A 17,701-nucleotide genomic window follows, 5' to 3' on the forward strand; every position below is an offset into this window, starting at 1 on the left:
GCGAATGTAATTTGTCTTTAAATTTAACATTATATGTAATATTTCTTCTATGAATGGTTCTTTAATTCTTGGTATAATTTCTTTTCATAATCACTGCCACTAATTATGGATCAAACCAGTTAAAATATCCAATTATTTTGAATATCACTTTTATGGGTAAATTATAACTACCTCATTTAAAATTTAATATAATTGTGGATATTTTTTTGTTGGTCGAGAAATTATGAATATCCTCGCAAATAAAAATAACTATGTATTTCTAAACGGTGAGTAGAAATACATTATCGTTGCTATTTTTTTAAAAAAAAGTTTGAAAAAAATATAAAAGAATTTGACAATTGGTATAATTAAATAATTCATAGGACATAATAGGCCATAAAGATATTTTAGAAACTTTAAGATATATATATATATATATATATATATATAAAATTATAATTCAAAAGAATATTTTAAACAATTACCAAAAAAATTGATTGAAAACTAACGAAATTGGTTAGAGAAACATCAAAATCATGGAATTATAATTATGACAAACTTTAATAAAAATGGCTATAATTTAGCTATTCTTTAGCATAACAATTTTTATGTAGATGTGGTTGCACTTCATCCGCATGATTCCTCGATGCACCCCCATACCGGAATGGCGTAGAATTTATGAACCGCGTTTCTTGTTTCGGCCCAGCACGACTTTAGAATGTCTATCCAGCGGTACTTTCACGACTTTAGAATGCGAACCAGAAATTCTAGCCGAACTTCCGCGACTTTAGAGTGTGAACCACCAAACCATCCCCATGAGTAGTTAGTTGCATGTTGCATCAAATAAGTTTAGGTATAATTTGTTTCCGTTCAATAAATATATTTATTTATTAGTTAAAATTTATAATTGAGTGAAAATTCCTATTTGTCCCTAATTGTTTCAATACTGATTCATTGCAGATTTAATAAATATTTTCACACCAAATTACCTATATATATATATATATAAGGGTGATGATGTATCTCCTCGCTGCATTAGTGCATGTTGAGATGTAAAAGGAAAGTTTGAAATGAAAAGATTTTCTTTTATATGTAATAGTCAGCAATAAGTCAACTGAAGGTAAATTATTCAATTTGTTTTTTCGCTAATATCAACAAATTTGATAATTTTTACTAAAGAAAGAATTTATTTAGTAGACGGAATTAAACGTCTGGGGTACTAAATATAATTTTTTAAATTATAATAAATCTAAATGTAATTATATATCAAACTTTAGAAAAAAAAAAAACGGTGTAATTAGGCAGCTCCGAATCATGTCCATAAAGAATTCAGTACACACCTTTTGGCAAATTATACTTTTAGTCCCATAATAGGATAGGGGTTCAACACTTCAGATGTTACGATTTATGGGATTTTAAAATGAAACCAAAATTACGAAAACTACATTTAGTCTTATGATATATGAGATTTCAAAATAGTATCAAAATTGAAAAAACTAGATATGTTTAATTCCATAAATTTTGTAAAGCAGAAGGACTAAATGTGTTAAGTTTCTTAATTTTAACACTATTTTAAAAATTTTATAAAATAGAAAACTAAATGTGTTGAATCTCTGCCGACTCTTTTCGCATTCTCAGTTCAACTCCTAGGATTTAACTTCTATATATTGTTTGCACACTCTTCTCATCCAAACACACAAACAATTACATTAACAACACATCATAAGATATTTATATATTATATTGATAATAGAAAATATCTTATACAAGGTGTTTTAATAAAAAAGAGTGTATGATAATTAAAGAAAACGTTGCAGGGGGTGTTACAAAATAAGTGAAGATGGAGCGGTGTGGTAGTGTGCATGTAATCTCCAAGGAGCTGATCAAGCCATCATCTTCAACTCCCCACCATCTTAGAAACCTCAAACTATCACTGCTTGATCAGTTATCACCTCCAGTCTATGTTCCTGTCATCTTCTTCTACGAGGCCGACGAGTTGAGAAGCTTGACCAGCAGCACTGACCCTGCTCAAGTATGTCGAAACTTGAAACACTCCCTCTCAAACACTTTAACTTCCTTCTATCCGATAGCCGGAAAGATTGATCCACAAAATGTCACGGTTTGTTGTGATGATACCGGCGTTGAGTTCATTGAAGCTCGTGCCAAAGCCCGCCTTCGGGACGTTATACGGGAACCGGAGGTAGACCAGTTTCAGTACCTGCCGGTGGAGCTTCTTGAGGGCATATACATCGGTGAGGGTACCCTTTTGATGGTGCAAATCAACTTCTTTGAGTGTGGAGGGGTTGCCATTGGAGTATGCATGTCCCACCTAGTAGCCGACGCGTCATCCCTGGTGGAGTTCATGAATGCATGGGCAGCTACCTGCCGGGGAGAGAACCCAAAATCTGGTCCAGAATTTGGCGTGATGGCACACTATTTTCCAGCACAAGACCTGTCTGACTCGAACATCTCGCCGTCCCTCCTCATGGGGAACGACAAGCTTGTGACGAAGAGGTTTGTGTTCGATAAGGAGAAATTGGCAGCCCTTAAACAGGCTGCAGCTACTGGCGATGGATCAGATGTGAAGGATCCCACAAGGGTAGAGGCTGTCTCGGCTTTTATACTGAAATATTCCATAGACAACAACCTCCTGGACGCCAAGAAAAGCGTAGTTGCCGCGCACATGGTGAACATAAGGTCAAGAGCAAGCTCATCTCTTGGGAACGCCTTCGGCAATGGATGCTTCCTGTGTGCAGCAGAATTAGGCCATGATCAGTACCCTTGGCCTCTCCCGGAACTGCTGAGCAAACTGAGGAAAGCAATAAGAACGATCGACGATGAGTACATAAGAGAAACGGAGAGGGAAGATCGTTACTTGAGTGATCTTGGTAAATTATGCAACTTGGTTTCAGAGGGAGGGGCGGAGGTGTTTCTTTTCAGTAGTTGGTGTAGGTTTCCCATGTACGAGGTGGACTTCGGGTGGGGGAAGCCTGTTTGGGTGTGCACCACTGCATTCCCAATGAACCATCTTGTGATTCTGATGAGTACAAGAGATGGGGATGGGATTGAAGCATGGATCAACTTGCTTCCGGATCAGCTTCAATCACTTGAAAACCAATTCAAACTGATTGGTACCACCACAAATTACCCAGGAAATGAAGTACTCTGATCATCCATATCAATCATATTGTTTAGAAATAAACTGATGGTATAATTATATTGCTGGAAGGTATTGAAGGAATCGTGCAAGGTTGATCAGTAGTTCTTGTAATAGCCCCATGTTATATGTTGTTAAATTGTAACTTTCGTTATGTAATTATAAGGGGTGACATTTTCGGTCATCTTGAAATTGAAATTGGGGATTAAGTAGAATAATTTAGAAATGGACTAAATGTACTTAATTTGGTCTTAGGTGTTTTTAGTTTTGGCAGTTTTAGTTCTTTTGTTCGCTTGAGTTCACCTTCACTGGCGAGAAGGATGAACGCGTATGAAAAAATGACTGAAATGTTGAAAATTAAAACGATATAAGATCAAAATGCTATTTTAGAAAGTTAGAGGACAAAAATGTTACTTCATATGGGCCAATAGTTACAAAAATCCTATTTTTAAAATGTTGCGTGAAAGATATATATATATATATATATATATATATATATGCATATTTCGGTGAAAAGGATGAATCCCGACAAGAAAAAAGACTAAAATCTAAAAAATTAAAAAGATGTAGGATCAAAATACTATTTTAGAATGTTAAAGGATGAAAATGACAAATGACCTGAATTATAAGATTAAAAATGCACTTAAGCCTTTAGATAAACTTAGCACATAATTAAGGACAAATTTTGCTGAAAATGCCATCAAATACTTATTAAACTTCACGAGTTCACAACTCATTAATTAATTAGTTAGAGCGTCTTTGTCGTGTTTTACTTTTTTGTGGTATGTCAGTTTTATTTATTTTATTAATTTGTATCTCTCTCTCTTCTCAACTTTCAAGTTTCTTTTCGTTCACAAATTTTTTTCAATAATTCTCACAAAATTTTCTATTTTATTTAGGTGAGCCTTCTAAAGGTATAGATAATTGTCATCTATACCTTGCAAAAATCTCGTATTTGATCTTATTGAGGGTCAAAATTCAGTCTAACATATTTTCACAACACTTTATTTTTGGGATGGGGAAGAGGTTACGTACGTATCCTTTAATTGTACATGGCCGTTAAGTAAAGAACTAGAGTTGAATATTTTGAAAAGTATAAAACCAATATTGCAAATATTTCTATATTAAAATATAAAATTTTAGTCTTGTAACATGGGACTACAAGAATTGTTTTTTACAATTTAGTCCAGTTAATTTTTTTGACAATTTAGTTTACTCATTTTTCAGCTTATCTCAATTTTATATTTAATTCAATTTGCACTAGATAAAACTTGCCCCCTAAATTATAGGACTAATATTATATTTTTCTCAGGTATAAATTGCAATTTTCCCATTCTTGGACTGATCGATCGCGAGTGTAGATCATCAAATTATTGAATTAATACATTGATTATTAGAAACCAAGTCGACTAGGTAGTGAAACACCATGCTAGGTTTTGCTTATTGTATTTCTCGAAAATGCTTCCTAAATGGCATTCAATGCTGCCAAAATTAACAGCGGCATGGCATCTAGATTACAGCAAAACAACCTCTGCAGTTGGGTGTTGCCTAACCAAGACTCGTGCTGCCGATGAGTTTGAATTGGCTTTCAAGTGATTGAACCTGATCTGGAAGCAAGTTGATCCATGCTTCAACGCCATTCCCATCTCTTGTACTCATCAGAATCGCAAGATTGTTCACTAGCAACGCAGTGGTGCACGCCCAAACAGGCTTCCCCCACCCGAAGTCCACCTCGTACATGGGAAACCTGCACCAACTACTGAAAAGAAACACCTCCGCCTCTCCCTCTGAAATCAAATCACATAATCTACCAAGATCACTCAAATAGCGATCTTCCCTCTCCGTTTCTCTTATGTACTTATCGTCGATCGTTCTTATCGCTCTCCTCAGTTTGCTCACCAGCTCATGTGGCTCCGGAGCATGCAACAGGTGCTGATGACTGAATTCTGCTGCAGCAGTGAAGAATCCGTTGCCGAACGTGTTCTCGAGAGGTGGGCTTGCTCTTGACCTTATGTTCACCACATGCCCGGCGAGTAAACTTTTCTTGGCGTCCAGAGGGTTGTTTTCGATGAAATGCTTCAGTACAAAAGCCGAGACAGCCTCTACCCGAGTGGGATCCCTCACGTCACCAGTAGCTGCAGCCTGTTTAAGGGCTGCCAATTTTTCCTTATCGAACACAATTCTCTTGGTCACAAGCTTGTCGTTCCCCATGAGGAGGGATGGTGAGATGTTGGAGTCAGACAGGTCTCGGGCTGGAAAATAGCGTCGTAACACGCCAAATTCTGGAGCAGTTTTCGGGTTTTCACCCCGACAGGTAGCTGCCCATGCGTTCATGAAATCCACCAGAGACGACCCGTCGGCCACTAGGTGCGACACGCATGCCGCCACAGCAACCCCTCCACAGTCAAAGAAGTTAATCTGCACCATGAAAAGGGTGCCCTCTCCTACATATATGCCCCCGAGAGGATCCACCGGAAGGTACTTCTGAAACTCCTCCAGTTTGGCGTCCTGCACGACTTCTCGGAGGCGGGCGTTGGCACGAGCTTCGACGAACTCTACTCCTCCGTCATCACAGTAAACCGTGAAACTTTCGGGATCGATCTTTCCAGCTAATGGATAGAACAAAGTCAAAGTGTTTGAGAGGGACTGTTTCAGGTGCCGACATATTTCGCCCTGGTCAGTGCCGCTGGCCAAACCCTTTAACTCATCCGCTTCGTAAAAGAAGATCAGAGAAATGTAAACCGGCGGAGATAGTTGATCGAGCACCGACAGGTTGAGGGTTTTAAGGTGGTCAGGAGTCGGAGTTGATGGTTTGATCAGCTCTTTGGAGATGACATGCACACTACCTGCGAAGTCCATGTCTAATTTTCGGTGTGTAGGTGATGTTTGTGTACTTGCTTTTACAAGTATTTATAGGAAAACATTGTACATCTCTCTCCAAGACAATGAATTATTTTCTATATTGCAAACGATCAAACTTAAAAATCAGCGTAAATCAATGCTATTTATTACGGTCAAATAAAATTACAGTAAAAAAACACTTCAAGTTTTACCCCCACAAAATTCACATTCAAACTAGGTTTGGTGGAGCCAAACTAATATTATAATATAATGCATTTTGCTATGTGATTGATTATTTTTTTTACTCTGTACAACAATCACAAAACAAGTATATTACACTTGACATGTAACTAGTTCAAGTCTTTTGTCACGATTTTTAATTATAACTAATATTTTGACATTATTTACAGAAACAACAATTAATAGTCATTATGCAATTATAATTTATCATAATTTTTCACTTTTAATTATGATAATTATCCCTAGCAAAAAGTAATATATATATTATTCAAATGAGTTGATACATTTTCTAGGACTTGAATTGAGAACAACTCATTTAATGTTAGGTTGAGTTAATAATATGTTTTGTAGGAGTTGATGCATTGAGAGTAACTCAAAATTTAATGTTTGGTTTAATTGGTAGATATATATGCGCCTAACCCTGCCCCAAAGTAGCCATCTCTACTAACTCACCTATTTCATCTAAAACTAATATAAACTAATGGACTTCAAGATATTAATATTGAATAATCATACTATCTAATAGTTTCAATTTTTAAATGAGATCGTATATAATTTAACATGATATTAGGATCAAGTTAAATAAAAGGTTATTGGGTCCGAATCGCATGCCAATCATTCCACGTACAGAATTTATACGTTAATGGGATATATATATTAAGATATTAATATTAAATAATTTTTTTTAATCAAAATTTTTAAATGAATTCGTTTACCTATTGGTTTACGGTACTGACTATTTTTTATATTAGTATAGATAGATAAATTCTGCATAGATTGCGCAATAAGTTAGCTAAATTTGATATGGCAAAAGCATATTTTAATTTGTTCTGGCGAACAAATCATGATGGTAGCTGTCATAGTAGTGGGGAACAAATATTATATTTAATTTTAGGGTAAATTCAAATGGCTCTGTAGAGGATATGTTTAATTACACAAATATTTTCAGTCTTTTTTATAATTACAAATATATTTATTCAATAATAAAATTTTACACAAAACCCCTTAAAATATAATACATTAACCCACTCTCAAGGGGTTTTACCTGTAATTTTGCCCTTATTTATTGAGGGCTATAATTGTAATTTCAGAGGGAGGGAATGTAATTTGCCCTTAAATTTAATATTGTATGTAATATTTCTTCTATGAATGGTACTTTAATTCTTCATATAATTTCTTTTCATAAGGGTAAATTACAACTATCTTATTTAAGATTTAATTCATTACGGATATTTCCTTATTAGTTGAGAAATTATAAATATCCCTAAACGGTGAGGTAGAAATTAATATTTTATTATTGCTATTTTTTAAAAAATATATTCAAAAAAATATAAAAAAATTTGACAGTTGGTAAAATAAATAATTCATAGGACATAATAGGCCATAAAGATATTTTAGAAACTTTTAAGAAATATGTAAAATTATAATTTATAATTCACAACGGTATTTTGAATAATTTACCACAAAAAATTAATGAAAACTAATGAAGACTAAGAAAAAATGGGCTGGTTAGACAAAAATTATTATGGAGTATTTATAATTTTTTAAATAATTAAAAAATATTTAATATTGTGCCAATTTTTTTTTTTTATAAAACATTGCTATAATAACTACTCCTTTAATAGCATAACAATTTTTATAACACGTTTTTTGTTTGGGCCGAGCACGACCTTAGAATCTCTACGCTAGCCCAACTTCCACGACTTCAGAATGTGAGCGACCAAACCAATACCACGAGTAGTTGAATGTTGCATGGAATAAAGTTAGGGGTAATTATATTATTTTTTAATATAATTATACGTAATTTTTTTATACGTAATTTTTTAATATAATTATATCAGATACTCATATTGTTTGTTTTCGTCCAATTGACGATGTATAACTGTATGTAGTTTGATCCAAAAAAGTTTTTTTTTTTATTTGCAATAGTTCAGTAATAAGTCAATTAAACATAAATATGAATTTTTATTTAATTCTTTCGCTAATATCAGCAAATTCAATAATCTTTGCTGATGAAAAAATCTATTTGATGGACAAAAACAAAATATTAAGAATACTAAATATAATTTTTTAAATTACAATAAATTAACCTGTAATTTCAATCAGAGAAAAGTGTAGTTACCCCTAAGCTTTAGGGTACACTTACAGAACTCCGAATATTCTATACCATGTGTGCGATATATAAATACATGGCGTGCTAGTTAGCAATTTTAAAACTCAATTTAATTATTTTATTAATTATAAATAAAAATATAATATTTTTAGTTTTCTATGGAACTTGAGACGTTTTGAGCAGTTTGAGTTATAAGAACCGACTGCACTTGCTGGACTCACTGTGGAAGAGGTTAGGCAGGATTCTTAATGCTTCTTTAGCTCGCTCTATTAGTTCTTGTGCGTTATATAGATTTTAGCGTATCTCTTGGCCTGTCGAGGGAGACGCCATTCATTGAACACTATTGTAAAGTATGATTGTACTATTTATTTAATGAAAATTACACTTACCTGATTTTTAATTTCCTATTTTTATGATTTTCTTCTCCATCTATCTCACCGTCAATTTTCTTCCCCTCTCTCTCATTGAACTTTTTTTGCTGCATCCAACGCCTCAAGTAATTTTGTAAATATACTTTCCTATATAGTAACACTAAAATTTAAAATTGTAGTTAAGTATATAATTGATAAACAATTAAATTAATTATTGAATTGCTAAGAAATATGCCACATGTTTGTCAATTGTCACACATTGGTGTATGTGTTACACATGTGGTATAGACGATTGGAGCCAGATTACACACAGTTTTTGAGATAAATTATATCGACAGCTCTTAAATCATGGACATACAATTTTATAAAAAAATATGAATATTAATAAATTAATGGTTCGTTTGGTTCAAATAAGAGAAAAAAATGGAGAAAAAGTGAAACGGAGAGGAGGATGAAAAAAACAATAATTTTTCTTCAAGTTGTTTGATATGATTGGAAAACAAAATTTTAAATACTTCTTCTTATTTGATACGACAAAAATAGATTGAGAAATTACTATTTTTTATTGTTTTACTTATTAACCCTTTCTTTTTGTTTTATATAAGAAAATAAATAAGTTAATATTATACTAAAATAGCTTTTAGTATATAAAATATCTAATTAAAAGTATTATTAATAAAAATATTCATAAAACTAGAACAAGAGTATTTTTTTTGATAAACAATATTCATCAAAGTAGAATACTATTTTGTAGGGCTAAATAAATTTACCACCCTTGAAGTATTCATCACACGTCAATTACCCCAGTAAAGTGTTAAAACCTTCAAAACCCTCGACTATTAATTCTTAAATTTTAAAAGTTTATTTTACCTTTATAAAAATTACTTTGTGAAAATAAATAAATAAATAAATTTCTAAAATATCAAAGTCATCCTTTGTTAAAGCTTTGTCTAATTCTAAAATCACTTCATGGAACTCTTTTTATTTTTATAATTTTAAAGTACTTGGGGCCATTTTATTTTTAGTTTCTCTTTTTTATGAAACAAAGTTAAAAATAAATTTATACATACGTATAATTACCACATTTATATAATTATCATATATATATATATAAATATATATTATAAATATGTATTAATTATTTATTTCTGTTATTATTACGTTCGTCTATCATTTTAGTTTTATTAATTATATATTTTTTTAAGTAGATATAGAAGTATATATGCATATATAAATTCATTTTTATTTTAACTTCTCTTATACCCTGATTTTTGACCTTAATTAAACAAAGTCTAAACCTAACTTTAAAAGAAGTGGATGTAATTTGTCCTAAAATTCATACAATCATTGAAGAAGTCAATAGGGTGCACACCTTTCCGCGAAATTATACTTTTATAGTCTTATATGGTAGGGATTTAACACTTTTAATACTATAATCTACGAAATATGATCCCAAAATTAAAAAAACTCGACACATTTAATCTTTTACTCTACAAGATCTCCAAAATGGTTTGAAAATTAGGAAAACTTGACATATTTAGGCGCATAATCCAATAATATGTAAAGCATAGGACTAATATTTATTTTTATACGTAAATCAATTCGTACAGGATAAAAAATATCACTGTCCAAAATTGTAAGACTAAGTTTACAATTTTCTGTGGTGTAAATTGAAATTTTCCCTTTCTTGGACTGATCCATCGTGAGTGTAGATCATCAAATTGTTGAATTTTGAAGTCCAAGAATTCCAGAATACATTGATTATTAGAAACCAAGTCTTTTCTGAAGAAACTTGTATCTACTTCCCCTTGCAAATAGAAGAAATAAGAAGGAGATGTGTCCTCCTTAAGCAGGAAGACTATGAAGACTTTAAAGCGTTTTCATACACTTATATTAATTTAGGTTACGTTTTCTTTCTACCCAGCTTTGTAAGACGCGTGTTCACAAAGTGACAGCAATTTAAGCAGGGCTTCTTGGAAGCTGATAGATAAGCTTTGTCAGTTGCTTAGCACTCAAAGGTTGTCTGTTTAGTTAGGTAGATCACAAGATTAGATTAGTTAATTTTATAGTTAATCCGTTAATTGCTTTTGAGGAGTGCTCTGTAAATATACTGCAAACTGGAGTTAGTATAGTTGAGTTCCTCTCTTTTCAAGTTTATGAAAATTCTTCTTGATTTGTCAATGGCTTCTTTCTCCTTTGAAATTATTTCTTTTGCATCTACTAGCTAGTGAAACACCAACTTATTCTTCCTAAATGGCATTCAATGCTGCCGAATTGACAACGGCATCGCATCTACATTACAGCAAACATCTGCAGTTCGGCGTCGCCTAACAAAGATTCTTGCTGCCGATGAGTTTGAATTGGCTTTCAAGTGAATGGAAATGATCCGGAAGCAAGTTGATCCATGCTTCAATGCCTTTCCCATCTCTTGTACTCATCAGAATCGTAAGATTGTTCACTCGCAACGCAGTGGTGCACGCCCAAACAGGCTTCCCCCACCCGAAGTCCACCTCGTACATGGGAAACCTACACCAACTACTGAAAAGAAACGCATCCGCATCTCCCTCCGAAATCAAATCACACACTCTAGCAAGATCGCTCAAATAACGATCTTCCCTTTCCGTTTCTCTTATGTACTCATCGTCGATCGTTCTTATCGCTTTCCGCAGTTTGCTCACCAGCTCATGCAGCTCCGGAGCAGGTAACCGGTGCTGATGGCTCAATTCCGCTACACAAGTGAAGCATCCGTTGCCGAACGTGTTCTCAAGAGGTGGGCTTGCTCTTGACCTTATGTTCACCATATGCCCGAAGAGTAAGCTCTTCTTGGCGTCCAGAGGGTTGGTTTCGATGAAATGCTTCAGTATAAAAGCCGAGACAGCCTCTACCCGAGTGGGATCCCTCACGTCACCAGTAGCTGCTGCCTGTTTAAGGGCTGCCAATTTTTCCTTATCGAACACCAACCTCTTCGTCACAAGCTTCGCGTTCCCCATGAGGATGGACGGCGTGAAGTTCGAGTCAGACAGGTCTCGTGCCAGAAAATAGCGTCCCAACACGTCAAATTCTGGAGCAGTTTTGGAGTTTTCCCCCCGACAGGTAGCTGCCCATGCGTTCATGAAATCCACCAGAGACGACCCGTCGGCTACTAGGTGCGACACGCATGCCGCCACGGCTACCCCTCCACAGTCAAAGAAGTTGATCTGCACCGTGAAAATGGTGCCCTCTCCGACATGTACGCCCCGGAGACGATGCACCGGAAGGTATTTGTCAAACTCCTCAAGTTTGGCATCGCGCACGACGTCTCGGAGGCGGGCGCGAGCACGAGCTTCGACGAACTCAACTCCGGTGTCATCACAGCAAACCGTGAAACTTTCGGGATCGATCTTTCCAGCTAATGGATAGAACAAAGTCAAAGTTTTTGAGAGGGATTGTTTCAGGTGGTGACATATTTGGGCCTTGTCAGTGCCGCTGGCCAAGCCCTTTAACTCATCTGCTTCGTAGAAGAAGATGAGAGGAACGTAAACCGGCGGAGTTAGTTGATCGAGCACTGAGAGTTTGACGGTTTTAAGGTGGTCGGGAGTCGGAGTCAATGGCTTGATCAACTCTTTGGAGATGACATGCACACCACCTGCTGAGTCCATGTGTGGAGGTGAAGTTTTGTGCACTTGCTTTTAATGTATGGATTATGCAAGTAAAAGGGTACTATATACAATTATTTATAGGAAAACATTGTACCTCTCTCTCCAAGAAAATGAATTATTTTCTATAGTGCAAGCCATCAAACTTAAAAATAAGTGTAAATCAATACTATTTATTACGGTCAAATAAAATTACAATAAAAAAATTCCAAGTTTTACCCCCACAAAATTCACATTCAAACTAGGTTTGGTGGAGCCAAACTAATATTATAATATAATGCATTTTGCTATGTGATTGATTATATTTTTACTCTGTACAACAATCACAAAACAAGTATATTACACTTGACATGTAACTAGTTCAAGTCTTTTGTCATAATTTTTAATTATAACTAATATTTTGACATTATTTACAGAAACAACAATTAATAGTCATTATGCAATTATAATTTATCATAATTTTTCACTTTTAATTATGATAATTATCCCTAGCAAAAAGTAATATATATATTATTCAAATGAGTTGATACATTTTCTAGGACTTGAATTGGGAACAACTCATTTAATGTTGGGTTGAGTTAATAATATATTTTGTAGGAGTTGATGGATTGAGAATAACTCAAAATTTAATGTTTGGTTTAATTGGTAGATATATATGCGCCTAACCCTGCCCCAAAGTAGCCATCTCTACTAACTCACCTATTTCATCCAAAACTAATATAAACTAATGGACTTCAAGATATTAATATTGAATAATCATAGTATCTAATAGTTTCAATTTTTAAATGAGATTGTCGTCTCTAATTTTTTAAATCAGAAGCTGAAAAATTATTTCTGAAAGCTCTCGCAATGAACATTCTCTAACTCTCAAATTAAAGACGGCCCATAAGTTGATACAATCAATCTAATTTATTTAATTATATTTTTTGTCATGTAATTATAATCATTTGTCGTTATAATCTTTTAATTTATTGAGTTAGCAATCCAGTCCTATATATATATATATTTAATGTTGGCACTTTCAAGATAGTATAGGGCAGAGAGTGGTGCCAAACTTCTACATTGTAATAGCCCCATATTATTAATAATCATAACAGTAAAAATAAATAAATAAATTTTCCCAACTCAAACAACTTTAGCTTTTGTTAAAACTATACTATTTGTCAGAAGAGAGACACTTAAAAAGCCTTTCATAATCCAACCATTTTTTTATTGAATCAATCATTATTATTATATCATGAAATTTATCAATATATTAACTATTTATATTTAATAATACCATATAATTAATCAGCAACTACATATTATCAAAATAAACCAATAACTATTATTACAAGTTACAACAGACATAATCATCAATCAGACATTGATAGAATCACAACCATGATGTCGAAATTATGAGGTTTTAGCTTTGGTACGTAGGATTACTGCTTTTTCAACCAACCGACTCTCCCAACATTTTTTGGCTACTCAAAAACTCCCATATTTTGTACTTGCGTAATTAAGCTAATAATTGAGAAATTCTTGTTGGAAATGAATTAAGTAAGCTCTCTTTTCGTTTTTCCAGCATAGTTTATAAAAACTATTTTCCACCTATATATATTAATTCAATTTGTCATCATTGAAATAAGAATTGTGGGTAGGTGATTTTTGGAAAGAAAATCCATATACGAATGTATACTCGTGCATCGTGATTTGAATCAGGTTATACGATTATATACATTTTTTAAAAAAATTATATTAAAATTCTAACAGTACTCCTCATTTTCCTAAACTTTACAAAGCTGATCAAGTATTGGAGATTGAGAAAAATTCTCCTCACATACAATGTTATTTGCTGGTGAAGAATTCGACTGCAAGATCCTCTCGACAACCGAGCTTGTTCCTCGATAAATAGCCTTCATTCTTGTTTTATTTGACACACCGAAATCAGAACTCTTCCTCCCCTCTCTTCTTTTGTTTCCATTTCTCTCTTCATTTTTCGAGTGCTTTGAATTTGTTGTTTCAAACTCTTCACCACGAGTTTACGTGTTAGAGAGCGAACGAATTACGCTATTTGATCTCAATAGTATCGAAAAATTTAACTTTTAAGGCAGTAGCTTATCCACGACACAATATTATTTTTCTTACATATATCTACTTGTACAATTAAGCTAATAATTGAGAAATTATAATTTAAACTGAATCTAATTAAATTTAAATTAATTAAATGACAAGTATAATATATTGATAATGCGTTCATTTTATTTGATATTTGGATATAAAAAATTTCTAATTATGTGAACATTCCCGAACATTATAGCCTCATGTTCAACGAATCAACATCGTCAACCCTTAACCGCCCTGCAACCATTCCATGCACCCCGACCAGCCTATAACCCTTGCCCACGAACACTCTTCCACACACAAGTCCACTTAAGGCGGCGCACGTGGGCATAATCTTTAGGACCAACATTCTATATTCCATTTCTACCCCCACATCAACATCATAGACAAACTATGACCCAGCAGGTAACACAAGCACCTTTACAGAAACTTCTACTTCTCATCATTTCCTCTTACCTTCCTATTCCCCATCATCCATTACTCACACCCCTTTTCTTCAATTTGATCCAATCTCCCTCTCCTTCCAAGAAACACCCTCTTCTTACATAGATCAATACCTAATAATTGTGTGCCCCTCATTCAAGAAAGATACCTATATATATGTCCAATCCACTTGTGCCTTTTTCCTTACCCTAACAACATTAAATTTTACAAAAGTTTGTACATTTCCTTGGGTAAAATATGGACGTTGATCATCAAAGTGTTCAAAAATTGGTGAAGGGCCACAAGAAGGGCTACAAGGGGAAGCCAAAGAGTAAGGACTCACTCAAAGTGACCTACATCTCTAGCCCCATGAAGGTTAAGACAAGCGCGTGTAGGTTTAGGTCGCTAGTCCAACAACTCACCGGCAAGAATTCAGATATATCACGATATGCTGAGTCCAATTATTGGGCTGATGGTTTCCATGAGATTGGTCGTGACGATGTTGGAGACTTGACGACTGAACGTCAGACGTTGTCTTCGATTTCTTTGGAGGATACGACGCCAACCACGTCGGACTCTTTCTTGGGGTCTATGGGAAATGTGTTCATGACATGTTCAATGGAAGAACAGCAGTTTGCTGGGATATTCTCGTCGGTTTCGTTTTCTAATTCTGATAATCAGCTTGATGTGCTGGGAAGCTACGATGAGTTGTTATGATCAATGGCTTTATGTGGTTGTAGTATTTTCGGCTTTTTGTAAATATATGAAGCAAAGTTTTGGTTTATTTTGCTTTTCTTTGAGGTATAAGATGAAAGTAGTTTTGTGTATATATAGAGGTCCAAAAGAAGACCCAAAAATGGTTTAATAAACTGAACTTTAATAACAACGTTCGTATCTGGTCGTGTAATAAAATTTTGAGTTACCTTTCTTTTGGGGGTGGGGGGACGTATGAAGAAACTGCATTTGATTTGATATGTTTTGGACTTTAATCTATTTAATTTGTAATTAATAAGGTGGGTTTTCAGACAGTACTCTTACCAACTTGTGGGCTGATGCTCTTATTTATCATGTTGTGTCCTTGATCGGACCGTTTATTGTTGGATCATGTTTGATTATAACGACTTTATGTATTTTCACTTAAGACAGCCAAACATGTCCTTTCCTTTGGTTTTATTATTAAAGTATTTGTCTTTATTTTTGTGAAATAGAGAGAGAAAAATAAAAAAAAATAATATATACATCTTTATTGCATTTCTTTTAATTTATTTATACCTACATAAAATTTTGAGGCTACATTTAAATTGACAGATTTGAATTTGAAAGAAAAAATATCGTACGTGAACGAACAACGAGACCATCTCATTTTATTGGGAAGAAGGGATATACGTTGCTTGTTACTAGCAAAGATAGAGATCGTCGATCCTTGAGAACATTTCATATCATCTAAATCAATTGAATTGTATTAAAAGTTATTGCTTGACACAACCTAATTGACTTCTTGATTAATGCTCGAGATCCAAGTCGTAGTAGCAACGAGATGTACGATTAGGTCACACAGTATTTTTTAATTATTTCACTTATATTTATTTTCGTTGCGTTTTGTCATCTTGAGGTTTATACGGAATTTTCGGACGCAACTTAGCGGGAGTTAATTATGATTTTAATATATATATATATATATATAATAAGTAAAAATCTATAGCCTTATTCTTCAACTTTTGATCATCTTAAAAAAAATAAGGAATTAATTAACTTTTTTGCCTTTAAAAAAGGAAGAGAAAAGGAGATGGCAAGAATTGCAATCATTATCACTTAACACCATAAACTAAGTTGAAAGTTAGGTCAAGTTTGTCTCATTTAAGTTTATTTAAGAGTGGATTATTGATAATCAAACATGTAAAAATTTATTAAAAAAAAAAAACTATTATGAGATGAAGTTGAATAGCTCATAATACACTAGTGAGTGTTAAATTTGATTTATTAGTATATTAGTGGGGTAACTGAAGTTGTGTTTGATTTACTAGTACGTCGGGAGGCCATCTTGCATTATATTATACGGTAGCGATGATGGGCTCATCATGTCCGATTCAGTGAAGGTCCGACTTGATATACAAGTACGTTGTTGGGGCTTTCTGCCACTTTATATAAGAAAAATAAGAAAGAAAGAATATATTATGGGATCGTAATGACGAAACCGTAATGCGTGAATCAGTAACAACTGCATGTCGACAGGGTCATGATGACTAAGTTGGACAGTAACAAAGAAATATTTCATAATAGTTAAATTATCTTAGTTGGGATAATTATAACGAGTTTATTTCAATCTGATCAAAGCTGAAAAGTATTTTATTAAACCAAAATTTGTTTATGGTATTGTTTGGCTGTCATGAAATGTATATTTTGAATCAATGCAACATACCCAATCATGAACTAACACGTATGTATGTATTCTTTTCTATTATTTTTTTTCTAAATAACAAAAAGGTTATAATCAAAGGAAGTAAGCGTTTGGGAACACTCCATTTAGTGGGCCCAAAACCAATAATTGGATTTCGTGGATTAGTGGAAACACTTTTAAGTTGTTTATTAATTAATATTTTTTTACATGTTAAAATGTATTATCTAATAAAAATATAAAAAATAAATTAATATATTGTTTTTAATAAAATAATTTAAAAGTATTATTGACATAAGAAAAAATTAATATATTGATGTTATAGATTGAAAAATTGCTTTTTTTTTTTTTAATATATGAGTGTAAATATATCAAATACTAAATATTGAGGCAAGATTAATTATAATACATCACATATATATATATATTATCTTTTTTTGG

General features: G+C 33.4%; 3 protein-coding genes and 1 pseudogene across 3 annotated transcripts; 2 read left to right on the forward strand and 2 right to left on the reverse strand.

Annotated features, from left to right (window-relative positions):
* The first annotated feature begins 1,683 nt into the window (after positions 1-1,683).
* LOC105168028 (stemmadenine O-acetyltransferase pseudogene) lies at positions 1,684-3,420 on the forward strand (annotated as a pseudogene).
* A 1,074-nt stretch (positions 3,421-4,494) lies between these two features.
* Positions 4,495-6,034, reverse strand: LOC105167703 (stemmadenine O-acetyltransferase). The gene has a single exon (XM_011087516.3). It carries the CDS (start codon positions 5,993-5,995, stop codon positions 4,685-4,687), a length of 1,311 nt encoding a protein of 436 aa, XP_011085818.1. The 5' UTR covers positions 5,996-6,034; the 3' UTR covers positions 4,495-4,684.
* A 4,812-nt stretch (positions 6,035-10,846) lies between these two features.
* Positions 10,847-12,404, reverse strand: LOC105167695 (stemmadenine O-acetyltransferase). Its single transcript, XM_011087503.3, has one exon. It carries the CDS (start codon positions 12,337-12,339, stop codon positions 11,029-11,031), a length of 1,311 nt encoding a protein of 436 aa, XP_011085805.1. The 5' UTR covers positions 12,340-12,404; the 3' UTR covers positions 10,847-11,028.
* A 2,426-nt stretch (positions 12,405-14,830) lies between these two features.
* On the forward strand, positions 14,831-15,751 carry LOC148789507 (uncharacterized). The gene has a single exon (XM_088878517.1). It carries the CDS (start codon positions 15,124-15,126, stop codon positions 15,580-15,582), a length of 459 nt encoding a protein of 152 aa, XP_088734643.1. The 5' UTR covers positions 14,831-15,123; the 3' UTR covers positions 15,583-15,751.
* Positions 15,752-17,701: the final 1,950 nt, after the last annotated feature.

Source organism: Sesamum indicum, linkage group LG1, assembly GCF_026168435.1.
Source record: "Sesamum indicum cultivar Baizhima isolate 11 linkage group LG1, ASM2616843v1, whole genome shotgun sequence".
Taxonomy (NCBI): Eukaryota; Viridiplantae; Streptophyta; class Magnoliopsida; order Lamiales; family Pedaliaceae; genus Sesamum; species Sesamum indicum.